The sequence below is a fragment of the Mauremys mutica genome, chromosome 1, assembly GCF_020497125.1.
Source record: "Mauremys mutica isolate MM-2020 ecotype Southern chromosome 1, ASM2049712v1, whole genome shotgun sequence".
In the NCBI taxonomy this organism is placed as follows: domain Eukaryota; kingdom Metazoa; phylum Chordata; order Testudines; family Geoemydidae; genus Mauremys; species Mauremys mutica.
Window position 1 is genome coordinate 137,948,844 of NC_059072.1, and position 19,508 is coordinate 137,968,351.

The 19,508-nt window shown below is 48.1% G+C and overlaps 1 protein-coding gene across 1 annotated transcript in view; it reads left to right on the top strand.

Moving 5' to 3' along the window:
- LOC123355584 (alpha-2-macroglobulin-like protein 1) overlaps window positions 1-11,130 on the top strand; it is a 39,203-nt gene extending 28,073 nt beyond the window's left edge. The window contains exons 24-36 of the mRNA XM_044998206.1: window positions 163-339; window positions 568-649; window positions 1,115-1,271; window positions 1,492-1,566; window positions 2,121-2,283; window positions 4,776-4,990; window positions 5,306-5,521; window positions 6,713-6,837; window positions 7,392-7,482; window positions 8,925-8,993; window positions 9,422-9,524; window positions 9,615-9,656; window positions 10,565-11,130. Of these exons, the coding sequence (XP_044854141.1) occupies window positions 163-339; window positions 568-649; window positions 1,115-1,271; window positions 1,492-1,566; window positions 2,121-2,283; window positions 4,776-4,990; window positions 5,306-5,521; window positions 6,713-6,837; window positions 7,392-7,482; window positions 8,925-8,993; window positions 9,422-9,524; window positions 9,615-9,655 (1,514 nt within the window). The 3' untranslated portion in view covers window position 9,656; window positions 10,565-11,130. The remainder of the gene's footprint in view (window positions 1-162; window positions 340-567; window positions 650-1,114; window positions 1,272-1,491; window positions 1,567-2,120; window positions 2,284-4,775; window positions 4,991-5,305; window positions 5,522-6,712; window positions 6,838-7,391; window positions 7,483-8,924; window positions 8,994-9,421; window positions 9,525-9,614; window positions 9,657-10,564) is intronic.
- The last annotated feature ends 8,378 nt before the right edge of the window (window positions 11,131-19,508 follow it).

Consider the following 19,508-nt stretch of genomic DNA (forward strand, 5'->3'; position numbering starts at 1 on the left):
TGTTTTCTTTGGGGTAATATGGCCCTTGCCGCTTTATGAGGTGTGCAGGCCTACTATAATGGAACATTCCAACAGGAGAACTAACCTCCCCGCTGCTCAGCTAATCAGATTTATCCCTGTTGCACCATTTGGGTTTTTCTCTGCTTTGTCCCGGCTTGGCAGGTGACATCATGGGGACGGCGCTGCAGAACCTGGACCGGCTGGTGCAGATGCCCAGTGGCTGTGGGGAACAGAACATGGTGCTGTTTGCCCCCATCATCTATGTCCTGCAGTATCTGGAGAAGACGGGGCAGCTGACCCCGGAGATCAGGGAAAGGGCCACAGGATTCCTGCGCAGTGGCAAGTACCCTGAGCCCAGCTCCACTAGTGTCCAGTCTGGCACCGGCCATGCCAATAGCCCCTCTCCTGCACCCACCCTGTTCAAATCCATTCCTCTGTCTGGCACCCATGTAAATACCTGTCAATGATTTTGTAAACATTTCATTACCCCCACTCAGTGACCACTCTGTAAATATCCTCTCCCTGGCTCTGGTGGGTGACAGTGTAATTTTCTGCACCTCTCTCCAGGGTACCAGAGGCAGCTGCTCTACAAACACCATGATGGCTCCTACAGCGCATTTGGTACCATAGACCAGGAAGGTAACACTTGGTAAGTTCTGGGGTAGCTCTCTCATTTCCTGCAGTCTGGGAGCCAGTAGCCTATGAACTGGGGGATTGGGCTGTCACTGACCCCTCAGGACTCTTCCCAGCGCTGCATGGGGAAAATTATAAGTGTCTTGCTGTGCATTGTACATCTCTCTCCTACTTCATGATAGGCCCACAGTGCCTCAGACAAGCCATGGGAATGCAGCCGCCTCTGGGACAGAGGACAGTAACTGGGCAGAGAAATGGGACTGAGCACATGGCACAACAATGGGGGAGGGGAGCTCTGACCAAGGACTGACCTCCTCCTCCTCCTGCTCCCTCTTCCTCACTCACTCCTTTGCCTCGTTCTTTCTCTTTCTTCCTTCCTCTCTCCCTCTCTTTTATCCACATTTCTCATTCACTCTGTCTCTCTCCTCTCCCTTTGCCTCTCCTTGTCCCCCTCTTCCACGCTCTCTCTCCCTACCCCCAGGCTGACAGCGTTTGTGGCCAAGTGCTTTGGGCAGGCCAGGCCATACATCTTCTTAGATGACAGGAACATCCGGGATGCACTGAGCTGGCTGCAGATCTACCAGTTGCCCAGTGGCTGCTTCAGGAGTGTGGGGAAGCTCTTCCACACGGCTATGAAGGTAATGGTGTGGCGCCTGCAGGCCCCATGCAGAGCTCCACAGGCAGCCATGGGGCTTGACTCAGCTCGGCTTCCGTGACACTTCCTCCTTCTCTGCCCTTGGGGGGATCAGTTCCGGGGAGGGAGGGGATTCAGGGGCCATTATAGAGAGGGAGGGGGGTCACTGGTCCCCATCCTGCTTGAGCCCCTCTCCTAGCTCTGGGTGTTTGTGCTTCTTGCAGGGCGGCGTGGATGGGGAGGTGCCCCTGGCTGCCTACATCACTGCAGCACATCTGGAAATAGGGGAGGCACTGAATGTGAGTACTAAGGCCCTTCCTCCTGCCACTCCTGGTCTCTGGACATGTTGAGTCCTGCAGAGCTCAGTGCCGGCACTTCACTCGCCTGCCTGCCTTGCTGGGGTGGACATGGGCAAGGCACTCCTGTGGGGAGGAGCTCACACCTGCAGTCAAGAGAAAGGCACTGCTGGGGTAGGGAGAGAAGTCCAACCACTCCACAGGGAGGGCACTGCTGGGGACAGCTTGCAGTGCCCCATGGGGAGCACATCACTGGGAGGGAGCTCATGTGGATGGAGTCCTGTTGCTTGTAATCACACTAACATCCCAGTACAGTCCCAGCGGCGGTACAAGGCATCGGCCTGGAATTTGGTGGCTATTTGTGGAGGGGCACCCATGCGTACCCAGGCAAAGCAGTGTGAGGATCGTCCCAAGTGCCAGCATATGCCCTTGCATATAAACCCATGTGCACTTGTTCCTCTGTGTGTGTCAGCCTGCCTGTGTGCACGTACCCCCACACGTGTATATGATTGTATGTCTGTGCAGCCATTGCCTGTGTGTGCTTTCTCCCTCCACAGAGCACTGTGGTGAACAAGGCCTTGAGTTGTCTCACTAGTGCCCTCCCCAACATTACCAGCACCTACACGCAGGCACTGCTGGCCTACGCCTTCGCTCTGGCCCACGACACCCAGCGCACACAGGAGCTGCTCACTAAACTAGACCAAAAGGCCATCAGAACAGGTACCAGGACTGCACAGCATTGACTGACACACAGAGATGGAGCATGCCAGGGAGAATGTGATAGATCAGAACATGTGTCTTGCACCCCAACTCCTCCCACCCCTGGCCTATGTCTGGGCCCCACAACCTGGGCTGTGACTGGACATTATGGGCCAGATCTTTGAAAGAACCCAGCTCCCATTTACGCGCCAAAGCATTTGACCAAATTTTCAAAAGCACCCAGTCTGTTGGGAGCTGAGCTCTTTGAAAATCTGGCCGCGAGCATCACAATAGGAGAGTCATCGATCTGGCTGAATGTGCTCTTCTGAGCCACCTACTGACCTGCTGTGAGGGGAATCCAAGCCTCAGGGTCCCTGGGTCCCCAGGGCATTTTCAGCTTACAGAGCCCGAATAGGAAAGTAAAGATCATAAAAACAATAAACATCTGAAACTGTAATGGCCATCACTTTCTGTAATGTCTCACCCTTCCCTTAGCAGTCCTTAGGGACCATCAGTGGCCAGGAAGGAAGGCAGGGTGTCACCTGACTCAGGCAGGCTGTTACATGGTGGGTGACCTCTCTCTCTCATGGAGTCAGCTTCTGTGTGACCTTACCCTCTCTTGCCCCACACTTCCCCTTCCAGTCTGGCTCCCTCTGTTTCTGTGTGTCTCACTATGTAAACCTCGTCCTTTGTTCTGTCTTTTGGGTAACTTTCTACTGCTCCTGCCTTCCTACCTGCATTCAGGGGGGAAAGCTAAAACTGATTTTCTAAGGATGCAGCTGCTTTTAAGCTTAACCTATATGCGGTCTAAGTAATCATAGAATCTCAGGGTTGGAAGGGACCTCAGGAGGTCATCTAGTCCAGCCCCCTGCTCAAAGCAGGACCAAACCCAACTAAATCATCCCAGCCAGGGCTTTGTCAAGCCTGACCTTAAAAACCTCTAAGGAAGGAGATTCCACCACCTCCCTAGGTAACCCATTCCAGTTCTTCACCACCCTACTAGTGAAAAAGTTTTTCCTAATGTCCAACCTAAACCTCCCTCTCTGCAACTTGAGACCATTACTCCTTGTTCTGTCATCTTCTACCACTGAGAACAGTCTAGATCCATCCTCTTTGGAACCCCCTTTCAGGTAGTTGAAAGCAGCTATCAAATCCCCCCTCATTCTTCTCTTCTGCAGGCTAAACAATCTCAGTTCCCTCAGCCTCTCCTCATAAGTCATGTGCTCCAGCCCCCTAATCATTTTTGTTGCCCTCCGCTGGACTCTCTCCAATTTATCCACATCCTTCTTGTAGTGTGGGGCCCAAAACTGGACACAGTACTCCAAATGAGGCCTCACCAGTGCTGAATAGAGGGGAATGATCACATCCCTCGATCTGCTGGAAATGCCCCTGCTTATACAACCCAAAATGCCATTAGCCTTCTTGGCAACAAGGGCACACTGTTGACTCATATTCAGCTTTTCGTCCACCATAACCCCTAGGTCCTTTTCGGCAGAACTGCTGCCCAGCCATTTGGTCCCTAGTCTGTAGCAGTGCATGGGATTCTTCCGTCCTACGTGCAGGACTCTGCACTTGTCCTTGTTGAACCTCATCATATTTCTTTTGGCAATAATAATTAAAAAAAATGGAGAGATACCCATCTCCTAGAACTGGAAGGGACCTTGCAAGGTCATTGAGTCTAGCCCCTGCCTTTACTAGCAGGACCACGTACTGATTTTGCCCCAGATTCCTAAGTGGCCCCCTCAAGGATTGAGCTCACAACCCTAGGTTTAGCAGGCCAATGCTCAAACCACTGAGCTATCTCTCCCCCTGTCTCTGTCTGCTGCATACCTGAACAGGTCCTGTCAGCAGTTGTAGATCCATATACGTATAGGTATTCATGATGCAGCAGTATTTCATAATACAACGTCATAATATCAAGCAGAATTCGTAAATTGTAGATATAATCTGAATTTGTCACAGGGAAGTGCTGGGCTCTTTTGAGAATAAACCCTTATTTAGGTGCCTAAATGGAAGCTGAGTTCTTTGAAAATCTGGTCCTGTGTGTCTAGGTCTGTGATATGCCAGGCAGAGGAACTGAGTAGGGAACAAGAATCATATTCGTTACTCATCTGTGTGGCTGCTTGGGGGGCATTTATCTGGCAGCCTGGGTGGCTGTCCACTTTGCACTCTGGGTAGTAGCCAGAGGCTCTGTGTAGCTAGGAGGTATTTACCTCTTGTGTAGGTAGTTTTGGTGTATTTACCTAGTAGTGTGTGTAAATGCAGGTATTTGATATGCAAGGTGTTTACCTAGGAACCTTAGTCCTTCTGGTGTAATATGCAGTGATGGGTTTTTCACACAGTAACCCAGGTAGCTGAGCGGTATTTTCCCAATGTTCTGTGCCACCCCAGGGCACCTCTATGGGAACTAGAGTGAAGGGTTTGACTGATTGGGTCACATTTACACCACAGTAACTCTTAACCCATCCAAGGTCTGAGGATTTTATTCTCCTGTTTCATTCCCCCTTTCCTAGGAGGGCAGATTCACTGGAGCCAGGCCCCCTCCCAGCCACCCAGTGCTGGTGTGTGGTCCCAACCCCAGTCGGTGGATGTGGAGCTGACGTCCTACGTGCTCCTGGCCCTGCTCTGCAAGCTGAATGTCACTGGGGCTGACATTGCCATAGCCTCTGGCATTGTGGCCTGGCTCACCAAGCAGCAGAATGCCTATGGTGGCTTCGCCTCCACACAGGTAACACAGGCCTGACTGCTGGGGGAGGTGATGGGTCGTGATCCCACTGGAGAGAGTCTCTGTGCTGTGTCTGTGGGAATATGACAGTTATCAGTGCTCCGGGGTGTGAATGCTTCTGGGTGCAGGGACTGGGAGGATGAATCCTGGAGCTAATGCCCTGGAGTGCAGGGGTACACTGAAGGGATGAATCCTGATTTCAGTGCCATCAATTGCTGAGATCCCACTGTTCTGAGTGTTTCACACCTCTAGCTCCAAAGAGCACCCCTTTCTGTCTCACATACAAACAGCGAGGTGACTGTCTCTCTCTCTCTCCAGGACACGGTGGTTGCCCTGCAGGCTTTGGCCAAATACGGGGCCCTGACGTACAACGAGAAGGGAGACGTGGAGGTGATAGTGAAGTCTCAGGGGAGCTTTGAGAGGAAGTTCCAGGTCACCCACAAGAACCGGCTGCTGCTGCAGCAAGCGGTGCTGACGGAAATCCCTGGGGAGTTCTCAGTGCAGGCCCAGGGCAGCGGCTGCATCTATGCCCAGGTGAGATGCCCCTTCTTTGGGGAGGGACATAGTCCCCATGGGTGCCCCTGTGCAGGGCCTCATCAGCAAAACACATTTTCATGGTCAAAGAGAGCCATTTCCCTTGCTTACTCAGCAGCCCGGTCCCAGGCCATGCTCAGGCACATGGAGTCCTCACTAACAGCAGCTTTCCTTACCATCCCTTTCCCCACTGCTGTACTCCTGCCCCCCCAAGGGTGATCTTGTGACAAAATGTGGGTAAACATAAAGATGGCTGGTCTCACACTGCTTCCAAGGTGCTAGGGGAACTGGAGATTGTGTGGAGGTGTGATGTTTGCCCCTCGTGGAGAAGAACCCTAGTCCCAGCTATACTAGATGAGATCCCCTATAGCTCCTGGGCTAGAGTGTTCCTGAGACTGAAACAGCAGGGTTCTAGCCCAGCTCCCCATGTGTGGTTTATGTAGTTGTTGTGTCTGGGGGTTTAAGGATCTGAGCAGTAACTAGAGCCAGTGGAAGAGCATGAAATGTGATTAGGGAATCCAAGTGATGAGTTGGGTTCACTCTGATCTGGGAGGACTTACTGGTGAGTATATGGGCAGCTACTGGGTATTAGTAAAAATGGTCCAAATCTTGTTAGCTTTAAAAAGCACATTGATAAATTGGAGCAGGTTCAGAAAAGAGCTACAAGAATGGCCTGTGGCCTAGGAAGCCTTCCTGTGCCGGGAAAGACTAAAGAAGCTCAATCTATTTAGTTTATCCAAGAGAAGGCTAAGAGGTGACTTGATCGCAGTCCACAAGTACCCATGTGGCCAGCAGACGTCTGATAGGAGAGGGCTCTTCTGTCTAGCAGACAAAGATATAACAAGATGCAATGGCTAGAAGCTGAAGCTAGTCAAATTCACTTTAGAAACCAGGTGCACATTTTTACCAGTGAGGGTGATTAACCATTGGAACAATTTATCAAGGGATGGGATGGATTCTTTCAATCCGGACTGGCTGTCTTTCTCAAAAACATGCTCTAGCTCAAACAGCAGGTATGGCCTTGCTATAGCAAGTACTGGGTGAGGTTCTATGGCCTGTGTCATGCAGGACGTCAGATGAGATGGTCATAATAGCCCCTTCTGGCCCTAAAATCTAGGATTCTATTAAATCTTTATCTCCAAATGATCCAACTAAAAAGTCTCTGTAGCAGCCTGTTTCTCTCCTCTGCAGACGGTGCTCAGGTACAATGAGCCTCCCCCACAGGTCTCTGTGACCTTCTCTGTGCGCATCACCACACAGCTGATCGACTGCACCAAGGGTGACATGCGCATTGTCACCATCCGTATCCATGTCAGGTGACCTCAAGATTTCTCTTGTGTATACACCGCTGACCTGGGACGGAGCCCCTGCCTGGAGCAGATCAGGGAGTGTCAGAGAGCTGGTTGGGTTTAGTGGCTGGGAGGGAGGGAGAGACTGCATGTTTTGCACAGGAAGGGGTGGAGGGCAAATTTTGGCAGCAGTGAGGGAAGAGGGAGGAAGGGACCAGGTGCTTCTGGGAGGGGCTGTAACCATGAAGTGTGGTTGGAGTTGACTTGCTTTTTGGTAGAGGGACGGCAAGGAGGGAAAGGTGCCCCTTTAACATCCTCCTAGAGACAGAAGGGTGTTGGGAGATACAGAGAGGGGAGTTGCTCGGGGAGACACAGGGAGGCTGCATCTGTTCAGAGCAGGGAAACCATCTTAAACATTCTCCTACAGCAAGCGTGTATGCCAAGGAACTGTACAGGGCCTGGTGCTTGCATGAGGAGGAAAGAGGGGGTAGGGAGGAGGTGGAGGAAGATTTATAGCCTCATTTAGCCCCTGCTCACGGTGTCTTTGACCATCTGCATCCTTCGTCTCTCCCCGTGCCCAGCTACATCGGGAGCAGAGTCACTTCCAACATGGTGATCGTGGAGGTTTCCCTATTGTCCGGATTCAGCCTGGCTTCGGGCTCCCGCACATCAGTAAGGCACCTGGGGAGCAGAATGGTGAAAGGGCCCCATCCAGTCAGTGCTGGTGGGATCCATCCTTAGCCAGGGAGAGGAGGCAGTTCCACAGACGGGTTCCTGGGCTCTACCCTGAATGATGATGTCACCCCCTGTCTCTCTCAGACATTTAAACCCCAAAGCTGGCTGTAGAACCCCAGACACATGCCTTGAGAAGGAGCCCAGTCCCAATGACCCAGGCAAATCCCTGTCCCTCATCTCACAGGAGCTGAGCGACCATGTGGAGAGATCAGCCCTAATGAGGGGTGAGAGCTCTGAGGAGGGCCTGGCTAGGGGAGGGGTAATAAGAGCTCACCTGCTTTCTGGCTACAGAGGTTGCCGGCAGGAAGGCTGCTCATGGCCTGGAGGGGAACATTTCAATAGGAATTCTCACCCTCGCCCCCTCAGAGACCCAAGGGTTGGTGCTGGGGCCGGTTTTGTTCAATATCTTCATTAACGATCTGGAGGATGGTGTGGACTGCACCCTTAGCAAGTTTGCAGATGACACTAAACTGGGAGGAGAGGTTGATACGCTGGAGGGTAGGGATAGGATACAGAGGGACCTAGACAAATTAGAGGATTGGGCCAAAAGAAATATGATGAGGTTCAACAAGGACAAGTGCAGAGTCCTGCACTTAGGATGGAAGAATCCCATGCACTGCTACAGACTAGGGACCGAATGGCTGGGCAGCAGTTCTGCAGAAAAGGACCTAGGGGTTACGGTGGACGAAAAGCTGAATATGAGTCAACAGTGTGCCCTTGTTGCCAAGAAGGCTAATGGCATTTTGGGTTGTATAAGTAGGGGCATTTCCAGCAGATCGAGGGATGTGATCATTCCCCTCTACTCAGCACTGGTGAGGCCTCATTTGGAGTACTGTGGCCAGTTTTGGGCCCCACACTACAAGAAGGATGTGGATAAATTGGAGAGAGTCCAGTGGAGGGCAACAAAAATGATTAGGGGGCTAGAGCACATGACTTATGAGGAGAGGCTGAGGGAACTGGGATTGTTTAGTCTGCAGAAGAGAAGAATGAGGTGGGATTTGATAGCTGCTTTCAACTACCTGAAAGGGGGTTCCAAAGAGGATGGATCTAGACTGTTCTCAGTGGCAGAAGATGACAGAACAAGGAGTAATGGTCTCAAGTTGCAGAGGGGGAGGTTTAGGTTGGATATTAGGAAAAACTTTTTCACTAGTAGGGTGGAGAAGAACTGGAATGGGTTACCTAGGGAGGTGGTGGCATCTCCTTCCTTAGAGGTTTTTAAGGTCAGGCTTGACAAAGCCCTGGCTGGGATGATTTAGTTGGGTTTGGTCCTGCTTTGAGCAGGGGGTTGGACTAGATGACCTCCTGAGGTCCCTTCCAACCCTGAGATTCTATGATTCTATGAATTCAGCCATTACCTTTCATCTTCTCTCCTGTCCCAGTTGCAGAGCAGTCCCCTGGTGAGGAAAACGGAGGTGAGCCAGAGTGGTGTCTCCATCTACTTGGACCAGGTAGGTCTGATTGAGATCAGGACTGGAATAGCAGGGGGCTGCAGGGCAGGACTGAGGGGCATTGGCAGAGCTGTGTGGGGAGCCCAGGGCTGGACTAGCAGGGGGCTGCAGGGCAGGATTGAGAGGCATTGGCAGAGCTGTGTGGGGAGCCCAGGGCTGGACTAGCAGGGGGCTGCAGGGCAGGACTGAGGGGCATTGGCAGAACTGTGGGGGGAGCCCAGCACTGGAATAGCCGGGGGCTGCAGGCAGAACTGATGGGCATTAGTCAAGGCTTTTCATGGGTAACCCTATCACAGCACCTGACTTCCTGATTCTCATTAAATTCCTGCCCAGACTCCAGCAGAACTAACACAGTCAGTTTCTGGAGCCAAATTTAGGGAAGTAATGTAAAGCCTCTCCTCTCCCTCCCTTCCACCCCTCACCCCCAGCTGAGCAATACGACTCAGACATATGCCCTGCAACTGGAACAGGAGATCGAGGTGATCAACCTGAAGCCAGGACACATCAGAGTCTACGACTACTACCAGCCAGGTGGGTTGCTGAGCTGCTGGGGCATCTGGGCTGGCGGGGAGGGGGTGTCTCTGTGCAGGTATAACTTGGATTCCTTGTCTCCTTGTGCAGAGGAGCAGGCCCTGGCTAATTACAGCGCCATCTGCAGCTGAGGTAGGTGTGAAGTCCATGGACGTGACTCTCTGCTCCCCTCCCTGCCCCCTGTGTGCATCTGGCCTTTGTGCCCCTCACACAATGTCCCCCCCAGGTTGGCACAATGGCCTCTCCTGCTGCTAGGAAGGAGTCTCTGCACTGGAAGTGTCTGCCTTCCCAGCTCTCAGGGGTTCCCTCTCCCTTGTCATATTGAGCTTTGCAGAGGAGTCTTTAGTGTATTCACCATCTGACAGGGCATGTTCCTGGGGCAGGCACCACACCAATGACAGCAGTGGGACCTTGCTACCAAGTGTTAGACCTTTGTAATGTGCTCCTCCTGGGGCTGTGCCTGGGGGATGTCTGGGAGCTTCAGGTAGTGCAGAGCATGGCTGCCCATGTGTTGCGTGGTGTGTCATATCTGACATCAATGCTCCATGATCACCCTGGCTCCAAGTAGTACTCCCATGTGGAGTTCATGGTGCTAGATCATGGTGCAGAAAGCGTTACATGGTTTGGTACCTGGCTCCCAGAGAGCCCCATTTCTCTTCCTGGGCCATTCTGCTGCAGCTGAGAGAGCAGAGTCATTAGAGCTGGAACTCCTTCAGATTAAATGAGAGGGGTATTTTCATTGTGAGCCCACAGCTCTGGAATTCGCTTCTCACCCCCGAGTCTGAATAGCTGAGTTCACTTTCCAGACACACTGCAAAGCCCACACCCCTTTTTTTGTACTGGCTTGTAGAGGGTTCCTAAGTGGAGGTGGAAGAGAGTGGATGGTGATTTGGGTGGTATAATTTCTTGCTCTCTCTCTCTCTCTATGCTCAGTATCATCTCTTCAGTCTCACCATCTCAGTCTCCTTTACTCTCATTTTATCTCTGATTCCCTCCCCTCCCTAATTGTCTCCTGGGTAATCTCCCCCTCTCTGTTCCAGCACACAGGGAGGAAGATGTTGGATGGAAGTCGTGCTCCCAGCAGCAGGCCCTGCCCCCATTCAGCAGGATTCCTGAGCTGGCCTTGCTGGGCTGAGGGACAAGGGATGCCCCGACAGCCCCACCTGCAAGGGGCTGGGGCATTGGCACTGGGAGGGTGGGGGATCTCCATGGGCTCCATATTGGATTGCAGGGCTAGGCTCAGGCTAATGTTCCTCACCCCAGTAGCCATTTCCTGGTGAATGAATTTTTTATATGTCTGATTATTTTTGATCATTTGAATCTGGGAATTTTCTTAAGTCTGAAAAGAATACAAATAAAATGGAAATCACATACCCCAGACACTGCGGTATTTGATTGGGCTCCATAACAAAAGTCATCCCAGAGGAAATTTATGGGTAATTTTGTGAGGCTGACACTACTGGTATGTCCCTGACATTCACTTCTGTTCTCCCAATGATAATTTCATAGAATCATAGGCCAGAAGGGAACCATTTCGATCATCTAGTCTGACCAAGTGTATAACTCAGGCCATAGAACTTCCCAGAAATAATTCCTAGAGCAGATCTCTTAGAAAAAAACATTCAGTCTTGATTTAACAATTGTCAGTGATGGAGAATCCACCACAATCCTCGGTAAATTGTTCCAATAGTTCATTAATCCCACTGTTAAAAATGTACACCTTATTTCCTGTCTGAATTTGTCTAGCTTCAACTTATAGCCATTGGATCATGTTATACCTTTCTCTGCTAGGCTGAAGAGTCCATTATTGAATATTTGTTCCCCCTGTCGATATTTATAGGCTGTAATTGAGTCAACTCTTAATTTTCTCTTTGTTAAGTTTAATAGCTTGAGCTTTTTGAGTCTATTTTCTGATCTTTTAGTCATTCTTGTAGCTCTTCTCTGAACCCCCTTCAATTTATCAACAACCATCTTGAATTGTGGGCACCAGAGCTCGACACAGTATTCCAGCAACTGTCTCACCAGCACCAAATATGGAGGTAAAAGAACCTTTCTACTCCTACTTGAGATTCCTGTTCATGCATTCCAGGATCACGTTAGCTTTTTTTGCCATTACACGTGGGAGTTCATGTTCAGCTGATGATCCATCACGACCGCCAGATCTTTTTCAGTCGCTGTTTCCCAGGACAGAGTCCCCCATCCTATCAATAAGGCCTAAATTCTTTGTTTCTACATGTACACATTTACATTTAGCTGTGTTAAAACACATATTATTTGCTTGCACCCAGTTTACCAAGCAATACAGATGGCTCTGAGTCAGTGACCTCTCCTGTTCATTATTTACCACTCCCCCAATTTATGTGTCATCTGCCAACTTTATCAGTGATGATTTTATGTTTTCTTCCAGATCATTGATAAAAAGGTTAAATAGCATAGGGCCAAGAACCAGTCCGTGCAAGACCCCACTAGAAACACACCTGCTTGATGATTATTTCCCGTTTACAATCACATTTTGAGATCTATAAGTTAGCCAGTTTTTAATCCATTTAATGTTTGCCATGTTAATTTTATATTGTTCTAGTATTTTAATCACAATATCATACAGTACCAAGTCAAATGCCTTATAGAAGTCAAAATATATTATGTCAACGCTATTACATGTTACTGCCAAACTTGTAACTTCAACAAAAAAAGATATCAAGTTAGTAGGACAGAATTTATTTTCCATAAGCCCATGTTGATTTGCATTAATTACATTATCCTCCTTTAATTGTTTCTTCACTGAGTTTTGTATAAATTGCTCCATTATCTTGCCTAGGATTGATGTCAGTCTGACAGGCCTGTAATTACCCAGGTCATCCCATTTACCCTTTTAAAAAATTGGCATAACATTAGATTTTTTCCAGTCCTCTGGAACTTCCCCAGTGGTCTAAGACTTATTGAAAATGAACATGAATGGTCCAGGAAGCTCCTCAGGCAGCTCTTTTAAAACTCTTGGCTACAAGTGATCTGGACCTGCTGATTTAAAATGTCTAAATTTAGTAACTTCTGTTTAATATCTTCCAGAGCCACTAGTGGAATGGAAAGAGTGTTATCACTTTATGATGAGACTATATCATCTGTTTTTCCCCAAATATAGAATAGAAATATTTACTGAATACTTCTTTTTGTTCTGCTTTATTATGGATAATTCTACCATTTCCATCTAGTAATGGACTAATACCATTGTCAGAATTATTTTTGTTCCTAATATATTTTAAAAACACCTTCTTATTGTCATTAACTCTACTGCCGATAGATTTCTCCTTGTGTCCCTTTGCTTCACTTATCAGTTTCCTACAATTCTTAACTTCTGATTTATATTCATTATTATCAGCTTCCCTTTCTTTCATTTGTTACATATTATTCTTGTATTTTTTTTTATAGTTGCCTTCACTTCCTCTCTAAACCAGGTGGGTTTTTAACCAGCATGGCCTTCTTCCTCAATTGTGGGATTGCAACTTTTTGGGCATCTAATAAAGTGTTCTTAAATGATTCCTAAATTATCATTCACATTTTTCTAATTAAATTCTTCCTCCCAGCTGATTTCCCTAATAATTGTTTTCAACTTTATGAAATTGGCCCTATTAAAGCGTCAAGTATATATATTACTGGTCTGGACTTTATTCTGTTTTTGCACAGGATAAGTGTGATCAAGTCATGATCATTTGTATCTATGCCCTCAGCATCCTGCTCAGTGTAGACTGCAATTGGGAGTACAGTAGAACCTCAAAGATATGAACACCAGAGTTATGGACTGACCGGTCAACCAGACACCATGTGAAACAGGAAGTAACCAATCAGGCAGCAGCAGAGACCATATAAATAAATAAATAAATAAATAAGCAAACACTGTACTGTGCCTGTATTGCATCTTAAAGATAGGCACATCTGGGCTGTCTATTCCACCCCCCTTCCCCCAGCCCCTACGCACTGGGCAGCCACTTACAGCAAGATGCTGGGGCTGCTAGCCCAAGGCAGCCAGAGCCACCAGAGCAGGAGCAGCGCTGGGGTTTGTTCTGCTTTCACCCCTCCCCACTGCTGGGAGGGGGACGGGCTGTTTTTCTCCCCTTCCCACAGGAGGAGGACACTTTGGGTACGTCCATACTACCCGCCCGGGTCGGCGGGTAGCGATCGACTTCTCGGAGTTCGATATATCGCGTCTCATCTAGATGCGATATATCGAACTCTGAACACGCTCCCGTCGACTCCAGAACTCCACCACCGCGAACGGCGGTGGTGGAGTCGACGGGGGAGCCGCAGACTTCGATCCCGCGCCATGAGGACAGGTAAGTACTTCGAACTAAGGTACTTCGAGTTCAGCTACGCTATTCACGTAGCTGAACTTGCGTACCTTAGTTCGAATCCCCCCCCTAGTGTAGACCAGGCCCTAGTTTTCACATACACCCACTGGGAGGGAGACAAGCATTGCAAACTCATGCTGGTGCTGAGTAGGGAGCTCAGCTGCTGCTGCTGAAACCTGGCCTGGAGTGTCAGCTGGTGGATCTGGAGCCCGAACTGTGCTTTGTTTGGCGTTACAAACATTTCAGAGTTACGGACAACCTCCATTCCCAAGGTGACCATAACTCTGAGGTTCTACTGTATATAGCTTTCAGGGTGCCCAGTCCTGTTTCTGAGGCAGTGCCGTGCTGATTTTGCACTCCTGCATCAGTGCGAGGCTGAATCTGTCCTGTGGTGTCTCCTATGGTCCAGCTGCTCTCATCCCAGCATAAAACAGACAACTGGAGTGAGGGGGAATATTTCAGGGGGTAGGTGAGTATAAGAGAGGCAGTGTTCTGGTTTCCAAAACTCCCATAGGCTGCATAGCATAGAGGTGAGAGCTCAGTGTGGTGGAAGGGAGTTTGCCATCTGTCCTTCCTTCTCTCATACTCCATATCATAGGCGCTGACTTCTGTTTTTGTCGGTGGGTGCTTTTGAAGAGGTGTATGTATTGGGGGGAGGCGGCTCTGCCGGTTTTGGGAGAGGCCATTTTCAGCATATTTATACACTTCTTTCATATTCTAGTTATTGAATATGGTGTCTATCAGTGGTATCTTTACCATTTTAATGATTAAATTGTTATGAACTATAAAATTACCTTATCATGAATTACAGTATAGTAAAATCATTGCAATCACCTACAAGCTGTCTTCACGAACATCCCAGTTACAGTTTACATCTCGCTGTAGCTTTCTGGATGAAACTGTCAGCAATCTTATTTATATCTAGTTCCCTGGTAGGGACTTGATGCACATTAAAGACAGCTACATTATTCAATCGTGTCTGTCCCACTACTGACTGGAGATAATTTTTAAGTCTTCTGGAGCTGGAGAATGAGTGTTCTGCAGTTCAGGATGATACTTGTATCATCACAGTGAGAAGGGTTCTTATAAATTTGCAGTATGCTGAAAACATAGTGCTTCCACAGTGTGACGGGTTGAATCACAGAAACCCTCTTGAGGCTGCCAACTGATGTGCCCAGACTACTTCTGCCCCTGCTTTCCTGCCCTGGCAGCTTAGGACTTCAGTGCCCTGCGTGGTTTGAGCCAGACCCGCTAGCTTGCTGCAAACCCAGACCCAGGTCTGAACCACGTCCCCTAACAGCTGCAGGCTTAACTGAAAGCAACTTACAGAAGTGTTCCTGTCTTTAACACTCAGATGTCCAACTCCCAATGGGTCCAAACCCCAAATAAATCCATTTTACCCTGTATAAAACGTATACAGGGTAAACTCATAAATTGTCCACCCTCTATAACACTGATAGAGAGATATGCACAGCTGTCCCCCCTCCGTGTATTAATACATACTCTGAGTTAATAAGTAAAAAATGATTTTATTAATACAGAAGGTAGGATTTAAGTGGTTCCAAGTAGTGACAAACAGAACAAAGTGAATTACCAAGTAAAATAAAATAGAACATGCAAGTCTATGTCTCAGAAACTGAATACAGATAAAACCTCACCAGTTCCAGTAAGCTTCCTTTTACAGACTAGTCTCCTGCTAGTCTGGGTCCAGCAATTGCTCACACCCCCTGTACTTACTGTCCTTTGTTCCAGTTCCTTTCAGGTATCCTTGGGGGTGGAGAGGCTCTCTCTTTAGCCAGCTGAAGACCAAATGCTCTACTAAGGTTATTTAGAAATCAAGCCAGTACACGGCCAATATTCATAACTTCGAATACAAAAATGATACATGCATACAAATAGGATTAATAGATTCAGTAGATCATAATCTTTACATAGATATGTTACATGGCATATGTAGCATAGAACATATTCCAGTTATGTCATATATATTCATAAGCATATTTCCATAAAGCCTTATGGGGGGGCACCGTCACACAAAGTACTGCAAATGACTCCACGGAGCTCTTTCTTGATGGGTAACAGCTAGTTTAGGCACCATCGTTTTGTACGTATAGTTGGGATTATATTTTGCCACGTGCATTACTTTGTATTTAACACTGAACTTCATCTGCCATTGTGTTGCCCAGTCACCTAGTTTTGTGAGATCCCTTCGTAACTCTTTGCAGTCAGCTTTGGACTTATAAAATTACTCAAGATAGTTATCATCTGCACATTTTGCCACCTCGCTGCTTATCCTTTTTCCAGATCATTTATGAATATGTTGAACAGCACTAGGCCCAGTACAAGCCCCTGGGGGACACCACTATTTACTTCTCTCCATTCTGAAAATGGACCATTTATGCCTACCCTTTGTTTCTTATCTTTTAACTGGAGTGCCTGGCAATGCTTTCAGGATCATCTAACAATCCTTTTTTAATTTAATGACAAGCCTTTTGTTATAATCACTCTGCCTCTGTTTATAAACAAACTCCCTGCCCAAGGGCAGAAGCTGGGAGCAGCACAGAACTTATCACATTCCACACTCAAGCTCCGTCTGGGGCTAGGGCATGTGCTGTGAGCAGAACTCAGGTATGAAACTCAGGGGAGGAACCACTATGGCTCGTGAGTGCTGAGCACCCCGTATTTTTCTTCCATGGGTGCTTGAGCCCCGGAGCACCCACAGAGTCGGTGTCTATGCTCCATATCCTTTACCTGAATGGGACACCTTTCAGCCATCCCTTGGAGTGAATGTCTGTCACTGTTCCACCCTCAGATGGCTGAGGTCTCATCACTTCACAAGATAAGCAGCATTCAGGTAAAAAACGTGAGGGGAAAAACCACAGTTCTGCAGGGAGTAATATGAGTTACTCAGCAAAGGTGCGCTCCTCTCTGAGTCAGTGCTGTGGCCCCAGCATAAGGCTAAGGGAAGAGATGGGTCAAACCAAATTGGTTTGATTTCTTCCTAACTGGCTTGGTCATGTATTGGATTTTGATTACTAGAGCTGAAGGCCAGAAGGGACCACGGTGATCATGTAATCTGGCCTCCTGCATACACAGGCCAGAGAACCTCACCCGAGGATTCACAGTCCACAGTAACATGGACTATGTTTTACATTTTTCCTGTCCCCTCCTCAGTTGTGTCTTTCACACTGAAAGTATGTTCTCCAGTGTCTTCAGAAAGCATCACACCTCCATCTGCTTCCCCCCATCCCTCACTCCACCTTATGCAGTTATGATTAGGAGGTCGCATACTTGGTTGCTTATGTAGGTCAAGCTGTATACATAACTGTGCCCTTGCCCACACTGTGGCTGAGTCCCTGACTCCCCAACTCTAGTCAGACCCCTCTTGATTTTAATTAAAATTGGGACATCAACAAAGCCTGGTGCCCACTAAAATCAAGCTTTTCCAATGTCACCAAAATCAATAAGAGCTTTGACTGGAGTGCAGGGCCCAGGGGCTTGGCTGGGGGAGTACCTGGATGGATTGGGGGCAAGAAACCTGGCTGGGGGTGTGGCTGGAGTTAAGGGTAGAGGGTCCTGGCTGAGGTAGTTGCCTGGCTGCAGGGAGGGGCCAGATGTGGAGGCCTGGCCAGACTGGGAGTGAAGGGCCTACGCGGGGGAGGGCTGGAGTGGATGGGTGATGGCTGAGGGGGTGGGCTGGCTGGAGCAGCTTCCAGATGCCTAATTTCCACTAAAATTAGGCCCTCAGAGTGCCCATTTGCTGCTGCAAGAAGACAGAAGGCTAAAGAACCCTAGGAGGAGCAGAGGTGGGGCTGGGGGCTGCATTGTGGGGGTGAGGGACGAACTAATGAGTTGGGGGCTGGAAGAGTGAACTGAGGGGTGGATGAGTGGGATAATTAATTGCTGGGCAGATGTGGGGTTGAGAGCACCTGCAGCAGGAACCAAAATCACCTTATCTGCTATGTTTGGTGTAGTGGGTAACACTAATGGTCGCGCACACACTGGAAATGGGCCAGGGGAGTTCAGCAATCGACAGACCAGAAAACAGTACAGACTTTTTTAAAAACCTCCTTCATTTTTCAGGGGCTGCATAGGGCACCAAAATTGCTAGGGATGGCCCTGGCTCCACCCCTCAAAATTCAGATTAACAAATTTCCCATCAATATGTTTTGCACACTGTTCAATTTCGTTCTCATACACTGTATCCAGCAACTTTCCAGCAATGTCTGCCAGGTGGAGTGTAGTCAGGACATAATGATTGAACCTTGTCAATGTAATATTTGTTCTGGACAAGACAAAAGAGAGAATTAGTTGCATAAATGACCTGAGCAATTTCTTCATCTATGGAGTCTCGCTGGAATTTGCTGGGCCTGACTACAAACTCATCTATGCTTTTACTGGATGATGAAGGAAATCTTTTTATTTTGATACAGTTAATTTATTTTTTGACATATATTTAGTTGTAGCACTGCTGTTAGTACCAGCAGGTGGCTCTGAAATTGTCGGCACTGCAGCCGAGGGACATTCATGACCCCTTATGTCTAAGATGGACCCTGAAACAAAATGGTAAAAGAGTTACTCTCTTTCACTGCCTATTACTCAGTGCGCTGCTTTAAAAAATGAGATTGTAACAAAGATTCCTCCTACTGCAGATGTTTGTACCACTGTTTAAATGATACAATTTATTCTAGCTCCAGCTTTATGGAAAAATAATTAATAAATCATAAAGATTGCCTAAGTCTAATTAAATCCTTACGTCTAGCAACATGCCAGATAGCTTGACATTTTTTTTAAATGTTAAAATTCATCAGTGGCTTAAAACAAAACTTTAGGTTTAGACAGAAAATCTTCACCTAGGATGTTTGATTATATTGAGCAATAAAGTTATTTCAGAAGTCCAGCAGTAACAGTAAAAATGTAACTGATAAATACTAGATGCTGGGGTTAACAGATCCTCTCATTAAAACTAAAGGGGGAGGGATGGAGCAAACTCAGGCCAAGAAGGCTGCATCCCTCAGCAGCTGCAGAGCATGCTCCAATGGAGGGCCTGCTTTAAATAGGAGGTTGGCAATCAAGCGGTGGGAGAGTGAAGGAGAGGCACTCTGCAGAAAGGAAGCCAGTTAGTATAATCTGGGACAGAGAAATCCACAGAGGAAGGGCCTGGACTGTGGGCAAGACTTGACCAGGCTGCCAGGAGTCTGACCCCTTTTTCTTTCCCCTTCTCCGTGACAAGGGGAAATCACTGGACAGTGAGAAAGGAGCAAGAAAGTGCTAACTGATTATTGGAATAGCTGAGACTGCTTGAGCAACCCTCCATGGAAAGGGAAGCTGAGGGTAATTTACATGCTGGAGGTTGTGTGTGAGCAGGCCAGGAGTGGTTGTTCTCACAGCAAACCAGTGTAAAAGGCACCCCAAGCTGGAGAACTGAGGGGACACAGCTGTCCAACAGTCCAGATTTTACTCTGGGTAATGTTACATATGCCAATTATATTTTGAATACAAACATTTCAAAATTCATAAGTAATCCACTAAAAACACAAATCTATTATTTACTAACATAGTAAGACATTGCAGACCATCCATAAGAATGGTGCAAAAATAAGTTTACTAATCACTTGATCCAGATTGCTCAGACATGTCC